The sequence below is a fragment of the Podarcis erhardii genome (genome assembly GCF_964252035.2).
Source record: "Podarcis erhardii genome assembly, chromosome: 2".
Lineage (NCBI taxonomy): Eukaryota > Metazoa > Chordata > Lepidosauria > Squamata > Lacertidae > Podarcis > Podarcis erhardii.
This window is the reverse complement of record NC_138498.1, coordinates 112,833,111-112,844,943: the sequence shown is the minus strand read 5'-3', so window position 1 is coordinate 112,844,943 and position 11,833 is coordinate 112,833,111. Positions and strand designations below refer to the sequence as shown.

General features: G+C 48.5%; 1 protein-coding gene across 1 annotated transcript in view; it reads left to right on the top strand.

The window, feature by feature from the left end:
* Window positions 1–887: 887 nt before the first annotated feature.
* Window positions 888–11,833, top strand: part of ABHD16A (abhydrolase domain containing 16A, phospholipase) — a 35,891-nt gene continuing 24,945 nt past the window's right edge. The window contains exons 1-3 of the mRNA XM_081853189.1: window positions 888–1,165; window positions 8,121–8,177; window positions 9,481–9,547. Of these exons, the coding sequence (XP_081709315.1) occupies window positions 1,034–1,165; window positions 8,121–8,177; window positions 9,481–9,547 (256 nt within the window). The 5' untranslated portion in view covers window positions 888–1,033. The remainder of the gene's footprint in view (window positions 1,166–8,120; window positions 8,178–9,480; window positions 9,548–11,833) is intronic.

Below are 11,833 nucleotides of genomic sequence, written 5' to 3'. Positions count from 1 at the left end.
AGACGCAGGAGAGGGTCTTCTCAGTGATGGCTCCCAGATTCTGGAACTCCCTCCCTGGAGAAGCTAGCCTGGCTCCCTCCTTGCCCTCCTTCCACCAGCAGGTGACTATCTTCTTGTTCCAACAGGCTTGGGGGAACCGACTGCTTTTCATGAGAGGGCTGCTACTGTGCTGTTTCTATTGTAATTATTAGTGTGGTTTTAGTTTTAATAGTTTTAATTCTACCAATATTTAATTAAAAATTAATGATTGTTTTTCCTATGTTTTAGCAGTTCTTAGATTTTTTTTCTCTATCTTGAGTCATAGGCATAGGCAAGGGGTGCAGGGGGCTGCTCTCTCCCCACCTAAATCATGTAAAACAATAAAAAAATACTTAACTAACTGAGGTTCTTCCCCCTCCCCCACCACACAAATCCTGGTTACACCCATGCCTTGATTTCTGTCCAGTGTAATAATAATCAGTGCTTTTTTACTTAAAAAAAATGTTTAGGGGTACTCTCATTTTGACTCAAGAAAATCACCATTTTATAGTTCAGATCGGGAGAAATAAATACAGTAAATGGACATAAGCACAAAGATTCACAAAATGTTGAGGGCTATGCGTACCCCTGTGTCCCCCCTCCCAGAAAAAGCACTGATAATAATAATAATCATAACAACAACAACAACAACAACAACAACAACAACAACAACAACAACAACAACAACAACAACAACGTTTGTGTAAATAAGGTTGGGACTGGACTGTATGCCTAAACATCCTCAGCAGGGTTGGAACTGAATCCCACTAAATTCAATGGGATTTATTCTCAAGCAAAATAGGGCTGCGGTTCCTTTAAGGGCTAGAGCGACGTTAGCGGCCCTAGAAAGCAGAAGGGAAGAGCAGGCGCCGGAATCGCGTTCTGGGAAGAAAGGGGGGGGGGAGAGAGACCAGAAGTCTTTTGTCCCGGTTCCCTTCCTGTACGAAACCCGGAAATGTAGCTCCTCCCCACCCTCTCCCTGCCGGTGCCGTTTTGGCTTCAGGTCCGTCCCAAGATGGCGAAGCTGCTGAGCTGCGTTCTGGGCCCACGGCTGTACCGGGTCTACCGGGAGCGGGACCCCATCAGACCCCGTCGCCTCAGGGCCGAGGCAGAAGACACGTCGCAGGCCCCGCTAGAACCGTCTTGGGTGAGCTCTATCAACTCTTTTCTCCCCCCCCCTTTCGGAGACTTGGTATCTCCCTCGTCGCCCTTTACCTGCATAGGGTTGGGGGCGAAACCATTACTCTTAAGGGGGTGGGCATTGCCCTGCTTTCCTTGATGTCATCATAGAGCAGCCTAAGTCTCATGGAGAGTCCGGGATACCAGTGGGCGATACCATTAGGATTGCGGGGGGGGGAGGGGGGGAAGAGGTATGAAAAAATCCAATTACTGAGCCCCTTATTTAAACATGGCACACGCCCATCGTGGACAATGTCATTACTGAGGGTCTGGGGCCACCTTTCTGGGATGAGGCCATCATAAAACACGGGGGTGGGGATGGATTATTCCGGCCTTGAGGATGTTTTCCAAAACAGTGACTAGCCTTGAAGGAGGAATGGAGAACAATAGCTGGAATGTTGCATCCTTTTGTACAATACTTCCTCTTCTGTTTCCCCTCCCCTGTTCAAAATTAGCATTGCCACAATATCCTTACAGCTGCATTGCAAAGATCCAACAGGTGTAACTTTTTTTGACAAGGCACTGTTGGGATAGAATAGGCTGCCCCTGATGAATATCTGCCTGGTGAGAATCTGTTTCTCTATTTTTAAAAAAGATAAGCCTCGTATTTTTGTGTGAAATCCCTCAATGCACCTCTCATTTATAAGAAACAAATGGAAGCAATGTTTTAAATTTTAAGAAAGGAAAAGCAGAGAGAATAACAGCAAAACAAACAGCAGTTTCAAGCAGTCAGCGAGCTGGAAGGGGAGTCAATGCCATATGCCTGGCCTGGGGAAATTGAAGTGTATGCACTTGGCCCTGCAACCTTTCAAAGTTGGTGCATTTCCAGTATCTTAAGAGAGTTAATGTACTTGGCATCTGCAACCCTTTGAAGATGGTGCCTTTGCAATATCTTTAAAAGAGAGGGTGTTCTGTAGGCAGGCTGCCACCACAGTCCCTACCTGCCCAGATTCAGAAGATGGGGTACCTGGAGCCAGGTCAATGAGGAAGATTCCCAAAGATCCGACAGGTTAGGAATATAGAAAGCTACCCTATGCTTCGTCAAACCATTGACCTATATAACTCAGCCAGCGGTGCTGGGAGGGGGGGCACTGATGGGAATTGCATCCCCAAATATATGGAGGGCACCATGTTGACAAAAGCCAGTCCACACTTCATAGCAAACACTGTCAAAGGTTTCAGGCAGTAGCATTGCCCAGCGCTATCTGAAGATGCCAGCACTGAACCTTTTACATGCAAAGTTACAGTCCCTTAATTAGTTAGCTTCCATGAAACCCCAGGATTCCTGTTTGGAAATCACTGTCCTAGTTCATTCCTGATGCCTGTCTGGGCAAACCTGTTGGGAGGAAAAGGCTGTATCGGTTACATGCTAGCAACACACACACAGCTTGCAGTATGGGAATTGGGAGAATCAGGTTGCTCAATGTTTCTTGTTATCTGCAGCGTCCTTGTGTACATCACTACTGCCTTGTCTAGTGGGATAAGCAGATATTTTTGTTTCCAAGGCTGACTTAACTTTCGCCTATATTCTTCCTGGCACACATGGCTGCAAGGCTGCATCTTCTAAAAGCTGTGCCTTAGTAGCCATTTTGCTTTTGACTTGAGTTTTGTACGGTGCCCTGCGTCAGGAGGGCCTAGCCTGCATCCTTCCAGATGTTGGACCTCCATCATCCGCAGCCAGCGCGGCCAGTGGTCAGGAATCAGAGCCTCATCTGTAGGCACATAAGGCCACCACCTTGTTGAAGCTAAGCAGGTTCCTGGGTGACTGAATCGGTAGAGAGAGTTGAGAAACTAGACCGATGCTTGGAGGTGGTGATAGGCCGGGTGCAGGCCAATAAATAGAAGCTGAATCCTGCGAATATGTCTGTGTTCCATGTCCCGAGTTTTCAAGTCAGAGAGGTGGGGAGATTGCCTGTTCTGGACAGGGTTGCCCTCCCCTGGAAGGAGCAGGTCGGTCGCTGAGGGGTACCCCTAGATTTGGCACTTTTCACTGGACGCTCAGTGGGACGCGGGTGGCACTGTGGGTTAAACCACAGAGCCTAGGACTTGCCAATCAGAAGGTCGGTGGTTTGAATCCCCGCGACGGGGTGAGCTCCCATTGCTTGGTCCCTGCTCCTGCCAACCTAGCAGTTCAAAAGCACATCAAAGTGCAAGTAGATAAATAGGTACTGCTCCGGTGGGAAGGTAAACAGCATTTCCGTGCGCTGCTTTGGTTCGCCAGAAGCGGCTTAGTCATGCTGGCCACATGACGCGGAAGCTGTACGCCGGATCCCTCGGCCAGTAAAGCGAGATGAGCGCCGCAGCCCCAGAGTCGGCCACGACTGGACCTAATGGTCAGGTGTCCCTTTACTTTACCTTACTGGATGCTCAGGTGGCAGTGACTAGTAATGTCTTTCCAACTCTGGCCGTTTCGCCAGCCACAGCCCCTTTTGGACAGAAATTACTTGGCCCCAGTACTCCATGCTCTGGTAACTTCCAGATTGGATTGTTGCACTTGGCTCTGTGTGGAGCTACCCTTAAAGACAGATCAGAAATTACAGCTGATCCAAAACGTAGCGGCCAAATTACTGGCTGACGTTCCATTATGGATCTCGCACAACCCCTGTTTTAAAAGAGCTATACTGGTTTCCAGTTCAAGGTGCTCATGCGGCGTTTAAAGCTCTAAAAACTTAGACCCCAGATTATCCTCCCTTACAGACCTCCTCAGGTGTTAAGATCCCGCAGAGGAGACCCTGCTAGTTGCTCCAGCACCTTCAGAAACTTGTGACTTTAGCCTAGGATAAGACTTTATCTGTGGTAGCCCCTAAGTTGTGGAACTCCCTCCACACAGAGGTACCGTATTTTTCGCTCTATAAGACGCACCAGACCATAAGACGAACCTATGTTTTGGAGGAGGAAAACAAGAAAAAATATATTCTGAATCCCAGAAGCCAGAACAGCAAGAGGGATCTGGCTTCTGGGATAGCCTCCTGGCTTCTGGGACAGCCGCACACAGCCTCTCCCAGGCAGCGGGATGAAGGCTCCCCCTGTCCGGAAGAGGCTGCGCGTGGCTAAGCCAGAAGCCAGGACAGTGAGCGGGAAGCCTCAATGCAAAGCCTCCTGAGCGAAGAGGCAGGAACACTCCCGCTGCGCTCAAGAGGCTTTGCGTGGCTATCGCTGAAGCCAGGAGAGCGAGAGGGATCCGTGTGCACCGATCCCTCTTGATCTCCTGGCTTCAGCGATAGCTGCGCAGCCTGCATTCGCTCCATAAGACGCACACACATTTCCCCTTACTTTTTAGGAGGGGGAAAGTGCGTCTTATAGAGCGAAAAATACGGTAATAAATAAAAATGGTGGCAGGTGGAGAACAAGCAACATCTTCAGCGCTGTGTACCAAACGGTTAATCTAGCCACTAAAATATATTGAGTCATCACAATACCAAGGAAGGCGTACTTATTTCTAGAGTCGCTGCTTTCTGTTTCACTTTTCATCCTCGCCTGTATTGTGCAATTCTTGGGCCTTGCAGCTTCCCAAGAAATGCAGAATTGCAGTACATCACTTTGTCCGTCCTGCCTTCTCTCCCCACCCCCACGGCACCCTCAGATCTGCTCTGATAGGTTGGCTGGAAACCTAGAGCAGGTTTTTTTTTGGGGGGGGGTTTGCCGGGAGAGGGAGGGGAAGTTCTGCTGTGCTCACAGAATTTGTTCTGCGTGTGCAAGGACTGTGTTTGATGCAGCCCAGTCATTACTTTCTGCCTCAAGAAGTGAGCTTAGTGCTTATTGGATTTTGAGAAACTCTGAGCTCTCCAGCCTCTCCCCAGCAAGGGAGGTGGTGTGCAGCATTGAAGATGAATAAACTTGCACTCTGTATCCATAAAAATCAAGCTTTGTAGAGGAAGAGCTACTACAGTGGTACCTCGGGTTACATACGCTTCAGGTTACATACGTTTCATGTTACAGACTCCACTAACCCAGAAATAGTGCTTCAGGTTAAGAACTTTGCTTCAGGATGAGAAGAGAAATCGGGTTCCGGCGGCGCGGCAGCAGCAGGAGGCCCCATTAGCTAAAGTGATACCTCAGGTTAAGAACAGTTTCAGGTTAACTACTGACCTCCGGAACGAATTAAGTACTTAACCCGAGGTACCACTGTAATCACATGTGGGTCCCGCCTTTCCGCCAGGGAGCAAAGGGCAGCATGCCTGAGCTTAATCCCTTATCATTTAGAAGAGAACGCTTTGCACTTTCTTTAACGCTGCAACAACAGCTTACTCACCTGCCTTGATCCTTGGCTGCTGCAGCATTGCACCATCCCATTGCTGGCAACTGGCTATATATTGCATGTGAAGCTGTGCTTGAGATGAAATCCAGTCTGAGGAACCTTTGGCTCTCCACACGTGCCTGAGCTATAACTCCCACCATCCCTGCAATTGGGGCTGGCGGGAGTTGTAGTTCAGCCACACCTGGAGGGCCAGAAATTCCCCCGACTTGCGATACGTCGTCGTGAAGAAGAGGGCGGCTAAACTCACCAAATGGCTGCTGTGTTCATAGGACAACCTGCTGCCCTCTGGACGTTTTAGGCTACAACTCCCACCAGTCCCAGTAGCCCCAAGCCACTGGAGAGCCAGACCAGGTTGGGAAAGGCTGTCCCTGAGGAGATGATCTCCCCTCTACTCCTTCATCTGGGGGTTCTCCTGACCCTTTTGGGCCCATTGGGCAGCAGGGAGTCTCACTGCATGAGCAAGAATTGTGGTGCTGCCTTCCACTAGCACAGCAATTTAATTTACAGTGGCCCACGATAATTCCAAACCACCACCGCTAGGCTAAGCCCAAGGGGCACAGCCCCCAGGTCTGTCGATGTGGCTTTTCAGATGGGAGTTTTTATTAAAGCAGTCGTCCCACTATGCGTTCTGCCCGTGAGCATACATTGGAGTGAGAGCTCAGGTTTTAGGTCCGCTTCTGGATACTGTACTATAGAAATATAAAATAAACGTTCATAAATGTACAAGGCAAACACATACAGTGGTACCTCGGGTTACATATGCTTCAGGTTACACACGCTTCAGGTTACAGACTCTGCTAACCCAGAAATATTACCTCGGCTTAAAAACTTTGCTTCAGGATGAGAACAGAAATCGGGGGGGGGGGGGCGCGGCAGCAGTGGGAGGCTCCATTAGCTAAAGGTTTCAGGTTAAAAACGGACCTCCGGAACGAATTAAGTACTTAACCCGAGGTACCACTGTACATAAGTATATAAATCACGTGTCTGAAATACAGTGGTACCTTGGGTTACAGATGCTTCAGGTTACAGACACTTCAGGTTACAGACTCTGCTAACCCAGAAATAATACCTTGGGTTAAGAACTTTGCTTCAGGATGAGAACAGAAATCGGGGGGGGGCAGCAGTGGGAGGCTCCATTAGCTAAAGTGGTACCTCAGGTTAAGAACAGTTTCAGGTTAAGAACGGACCTCCGGAACGAATTAAGTTCTTAACCTGAGGTACCACTGTAGTACAGGAGAGCAATCATGAACCGATTTTGACTCTCCCAAATGGACCTCAAATATTTCTTTGAAGGAGGGAGGAAATGGGGAAAGCCTTCCCTTTGTCTTTTTGCATACAAATCCTGTCTTAAGGGCATCTTTGTGTATGAATAGGGCGAGCCTGTGACCTGAATTCAGGAACTAAAAGTATTTACCATCACAAAGGAATGGCCAGGCTGCCAGGTAAAGCAATCAGTGACCATTAACAGATATCCTGGCCAACAGAGTACCGCCTCCTGTGATGTATTTATGATGTTTGGGGTGGTGGTCTTGGGCTACAGGGTGGGCAGTTTCAAAAGTTCATATAAGGGCTTGTGCACCATTGTTCTGGGTTCCTCCGCCTTCCCTGCGTGTGGTGAGTGAGGACCCTGTTGCAACAGTTTAATAAAGATGAGGCTTACTAGCTGCTTTGCTTCTCAATATTCTCTGGTTGGCCTCTGTTATTTTCTCCTACCAATAGGCAACCCACTTAAGGACTCTAAACGGGCTCTTGGATACCCCATAAAGGAAAAGGAGCAGGTTTTTCTATATCACCTGCTCGGTTTCTCTTTCTCTCTCCCTCCCTTTTTTTTCTTTTTCCTGCCATTATTATTATTGTTGTTGTTGTTTAGTCGTTTAGTCATGTCCGACTCTTTGTGACCCCATGGACCAGAGAACGCCAGGCACTTCTGTCTTCCACTGCCTCCCGTAGTTTGGTCAAACTCATGCTGGTGGCTTCGAGAACACCATCCAACCATCTCGTCCTCTGTCGTCCCCTTCTCCTTGTGCCCTCCATCTTTCCCAACATCGGGGTCTTTTCCAGGGAGTCTTCTCTTCTCATCAGGTGGCCAAAGTATTGGAGCCTCAGCTTCAGGATCTGTCCTTCCAGTGAGCACTCAGGGCTGATTTCCTTCAGAATGGATAGGTTTGATCTTCTTGCAGTCCATGGGACTTGCAAGAGTCTCCTCCAGCACCATAATTCAAAAGCATCAATTCTTCGGCGATCAGCCTTCTTTAATTATTATTATTACTATTTAGTAAATTTTTATACCACCCTCATTCGTAGATCTCAGGGTAGTTCGCAACATACAAATGCTAAGTCACCAGGCATGAGGATGCAGTCCAGGGAAGAAGTCCTGAAGCCAATATGAGAAATCAGAAAGGTTTCTGTGGTTTACATGAGTAACAATACAGCATCAGTAAAAGTTTCCTGTCATTTGGGAACTAGGGTTGTGTTGCCTACAGATACGAGTGCAGGAGTTAATTGGTTAACTTCTTTGAAGCACCAGGTCCACCCCCCCCCCAAAAAAAAAACCCTCATGCACCAGCTTTTCAAAAGAAAACCGTCCTTCTCTCCTTTCCCTCCTCTAGCCCTTCTTCAAAAGACCTAAGCCCAAATTCAGCAAGTGTTTGTTTCTTTTCAACAGGAATCTTACTACCAGCCACGGACGCTTGAAAAACATGCAGACAGCATCCTCGCCCTGGTGAGTACATACTCTGTGCGTTCTGTCCGCCAATGTGCTCGTTATCTCCCAGCTATTCTAGACGACCTAGTGGCAGTGTAAAATAATAATAATAATAATAATAATAATAATAATAATAATCATCATCATCATCATCATCTATTATTTATACCCCACCCATCTGGCTGAGTTTCCCCAGCCACTCTGAGCAGCTCCCAATCGAGTGTTAAAACAATACAGCATTAAATATTTAAAACTTCCCTAAACAGGGCTGCCTTCAGATGTCTTTTAAAATAAGATAGCTGCTTATTTCCTTGACATCTGAAGGGAGGGCGTTCCACAGGGCGGGCACCACTACCGAAAAGGCCCTTTGCCTGGTTTCCTGTAACCTCACTTCTCGCAGTGAGGGAACCACTGGAAGGCCCTCAGCGCTGGACCTCAGTGTCCGGGCTGAACGATGGGGGTGGAGACGCTCCTTCAGGTATACTGGGCCGAGGCCATTTAGGGCTTTAAAGGTCAGCACCAACACTTTGAATTGTGCTCAGAAACATACTGGGAGCCAATGCAGGTCTCTCCGGACCGGTGTCATGTGGTATACTCATTCTGCAAAATGCGTTGGAAGCTTAGGGGGTTCTACTTAACTCAGGGGCGTAGCTAGCTGCTCCGCCACATGGGGGTGCCATAGTGAGCTGCCCACGGAGTACGCGTGGCGGACAAAAGCCACGTTTCAGGCAGCGTGGGGCTTAAAAATAAAATAAAACCAGTCTTCTTTTTTGCATGTAATAATCTAGCACGGCAGGGAAAGAATGCATTAAACCTTTCCCCCTGTTGCACTAGTTTTCTACAGGCGTGGAAAGCTGTTTGTTTGTTTACAGGGGGAAGCATTCAAGAATCCCAGCGTATGTCTCTCACATGATCCTCCATTCTGTGATGGTGCAATCCAGAGTGCTGTTGATCCTGCATAATCAGGTGTAGGGCAGCTGCTGCCCGTCCCGAGGAATTTGGGTTTCCACCTCTCCCTGGCCCAGAATATAACCTTTTACTAAGAGGTTGTTGAGAGAAGCAAGACCTCATTAGGAGCAGCTCAGTGAAACCATGTTTACTCGCAACCCACTCCCCCTTGGCTTCCGCTAGTAGCCATGGATGCAGCACTGCACATTGCAGAGTTGATTCTCTCGTCTCTCTGAGCATTAAACTGGCTCCCTTGGCTCCCTTCTCTCTGCCGCTTAAAACACCAGGGCCTTCGTCAACGAGCCCCCAGAAATGCCTAGGAAAAGCCTGTTCTCTGTGTGACTTAAGCCGTTCCTTTGCTCTGTCCCTGCAGGCTTCCGTGCTGTGGTCCATTTCCTACTATTCTTCCCCGCTCGCTGTGTTTTACCTGTACAGAAAAGGTAACGGGCTGCTGCTCTCTGGGCAAACTCTTTGGCAAGGTGCTGCTGGCTCAAGCGTAGCGCTAGAAAGCTTCCGACGCTGGGAGGTTATGGGGGTGCGGGGCTGTTAGCTCAGTGGTAAAGCACTTGTTTTCCATGCGGAAGGCTCCAGATTCAATCCCCGGCCTCTCCAGTAGATCGTGGAAAGATTTGCATCTGAAACATGAGAGCTCTGCTACCTGGTAGGATGAACAAGGTGCAGAAGCCGCCTTACGCCGTGTCAGTACTTGAATCCATGCTGCTTAGGATTCTTTATACCACATGCAGAGAAGCTACCGCTCATCAGACATTGCTGAACTACAACTCCCATCATTCCCTGGCCATGCCCGCTGGGGTTGATGGGAGTTGGCAATTCAGCAACATCTGGAGGCTCCCACACCTGGCACAACCAACCCTAAGCTACAGGGACTGGCGGTCTGACCATGGTATAAGGTCAGGGCAGAAAATCCTAAAATCTGCACTGAAAAACACTATTGTTGCCGCAAGAAAACTGCTGGTGTGCCCTGAGAAATAAATTTAAAGTTGCGGGCGAGCCAAAACTACCCCCTGACAGCAGAGGCTGCGCACCATGTCTTGTTTTTGTTTTTAAACCCTTTATTTCCTGCTTTCCCCCTCATTTTCATCCTGTGAACCACCCTGAGATCTTCGGAGGAAGGGCAGTTATCTAAATTTAATAAATAAGTAAACCTTCCTGCTGGCTTCTGCGAGGGGAGGGGTTTCAAGGGGTGACTCTGCCCTTGTCCTTGTGTTTCATATTGTTGTTGGGTCAGTCGGGCAAGAGAAAGGACTTCTTCACACAACCCGTACTTAAAGCTGTGAAATCCACTCCTTACCAGCGAGGGCTGGTAATGTGGGCGTCTTCAAAAGCGGAATATTGCCAGTCTACAGACCTCCCACAGAAGAGGCACACAAAGAAAGGTTTATATGGAGAGAGGGAGGGGCGCTGGTGGCACTGTGGTCTGAACCACTGAGCAGTCGGAAAGCACGCTAGTGCAAGTAGATAAATAGGTACCGCTGTGTTGGGAAGGTAAACGGCGTTTCCGTGCGCTCTGGTTTCTGTCATGGTGTTCTGTTGCGCCAGAAGCAGCTTAGCCATGCTGGCCACATGACCCAGAAAGCTGCCTGTGGACAAACGTTGGCTCCCTTGGCCTGAAAGCAAGAAGAGCACCACAACCCCATAGTCGCCTTTGACTGGACTTAACCATCCAGGGGTCCTTTATCTTTATGGAGAGAGGCAATCCCTGAGGTATTGTGGTCCTGAGCCATTTAAGGATTTGAAGGTCAAAAACCAACACTTTGAGTTGGGCCCAGAAACTAATCCCCAAAGTGCGATCGTCTGCCAGTGGTAATCTTCCTCCCCCCCCCCATTATATTTTGGGGAGAGGTGAACCTGGGGCCTCCTAGTGAGTTCATAGACGGGGTGAAATTTGAATCGGGGCAGTGAGCCGCATCCTGCATCACCACTTGGTCTCTTAGCAACTCGGCAAATATTTTATTACACTTGGAAAACAGGCACGTATCATTGGACGTACGTTGGGCTTCCTCTTTTCAAAGCTCAGGTCAGCTTACGTGGGGCTCCCGGCTGTCTCCCGTCTGGGCACTAATCCCGTTGTGTGTGTGTGGTTCAATTGCCAGCTGCCTTGAGCCTGTTTTCTTTAGAAAGGTGGCTAAACGCATTCAATAAGCAGCACAATTGCTACACGAGCAGCAGGTTTTCCCAGACAGCCCATTGCCCTCAGCGAGAGCCTTGCTTTTCCCACAATTTTAGTTATATTATTTTCAAAATAACTCCAGCAGCACGAGGCATTTTTAATCTTCCTAACAGCATGGGAAAACATAATTTATTATCTCTCTCAGACACACCCCACTCACGGATTTGTTATTGGCAGAAGAGCTTCTTCTGTCAGTCTCTAAGAATCTGAGGCTACCCTCCTCACTCCCCCCTTTTTTGGAGGGGGCACAAGTATGAAACCTTCATGGTTTCAGGTGTCAAAGGCACAATACCACTGGCCTATTCAGAGCCTCGCTTTTGAGACTGGTGTGGAATTCATCTTAAATTATTATTAATTTCAGTCAGCTCAGGGTCTGACACGTTGCATTGTTTCTATTTAGTTGCATGAGGTGTCCATATCCCACGTGAATAATGTGATCATTTAATGCTTCCCTCCCTCAAATCGTAATCTCAGGTAATGAGGGCCAATAGAATAGTTGCCAAAATGGGGCAAACGGGGTGAGGGGAGAGGGAGT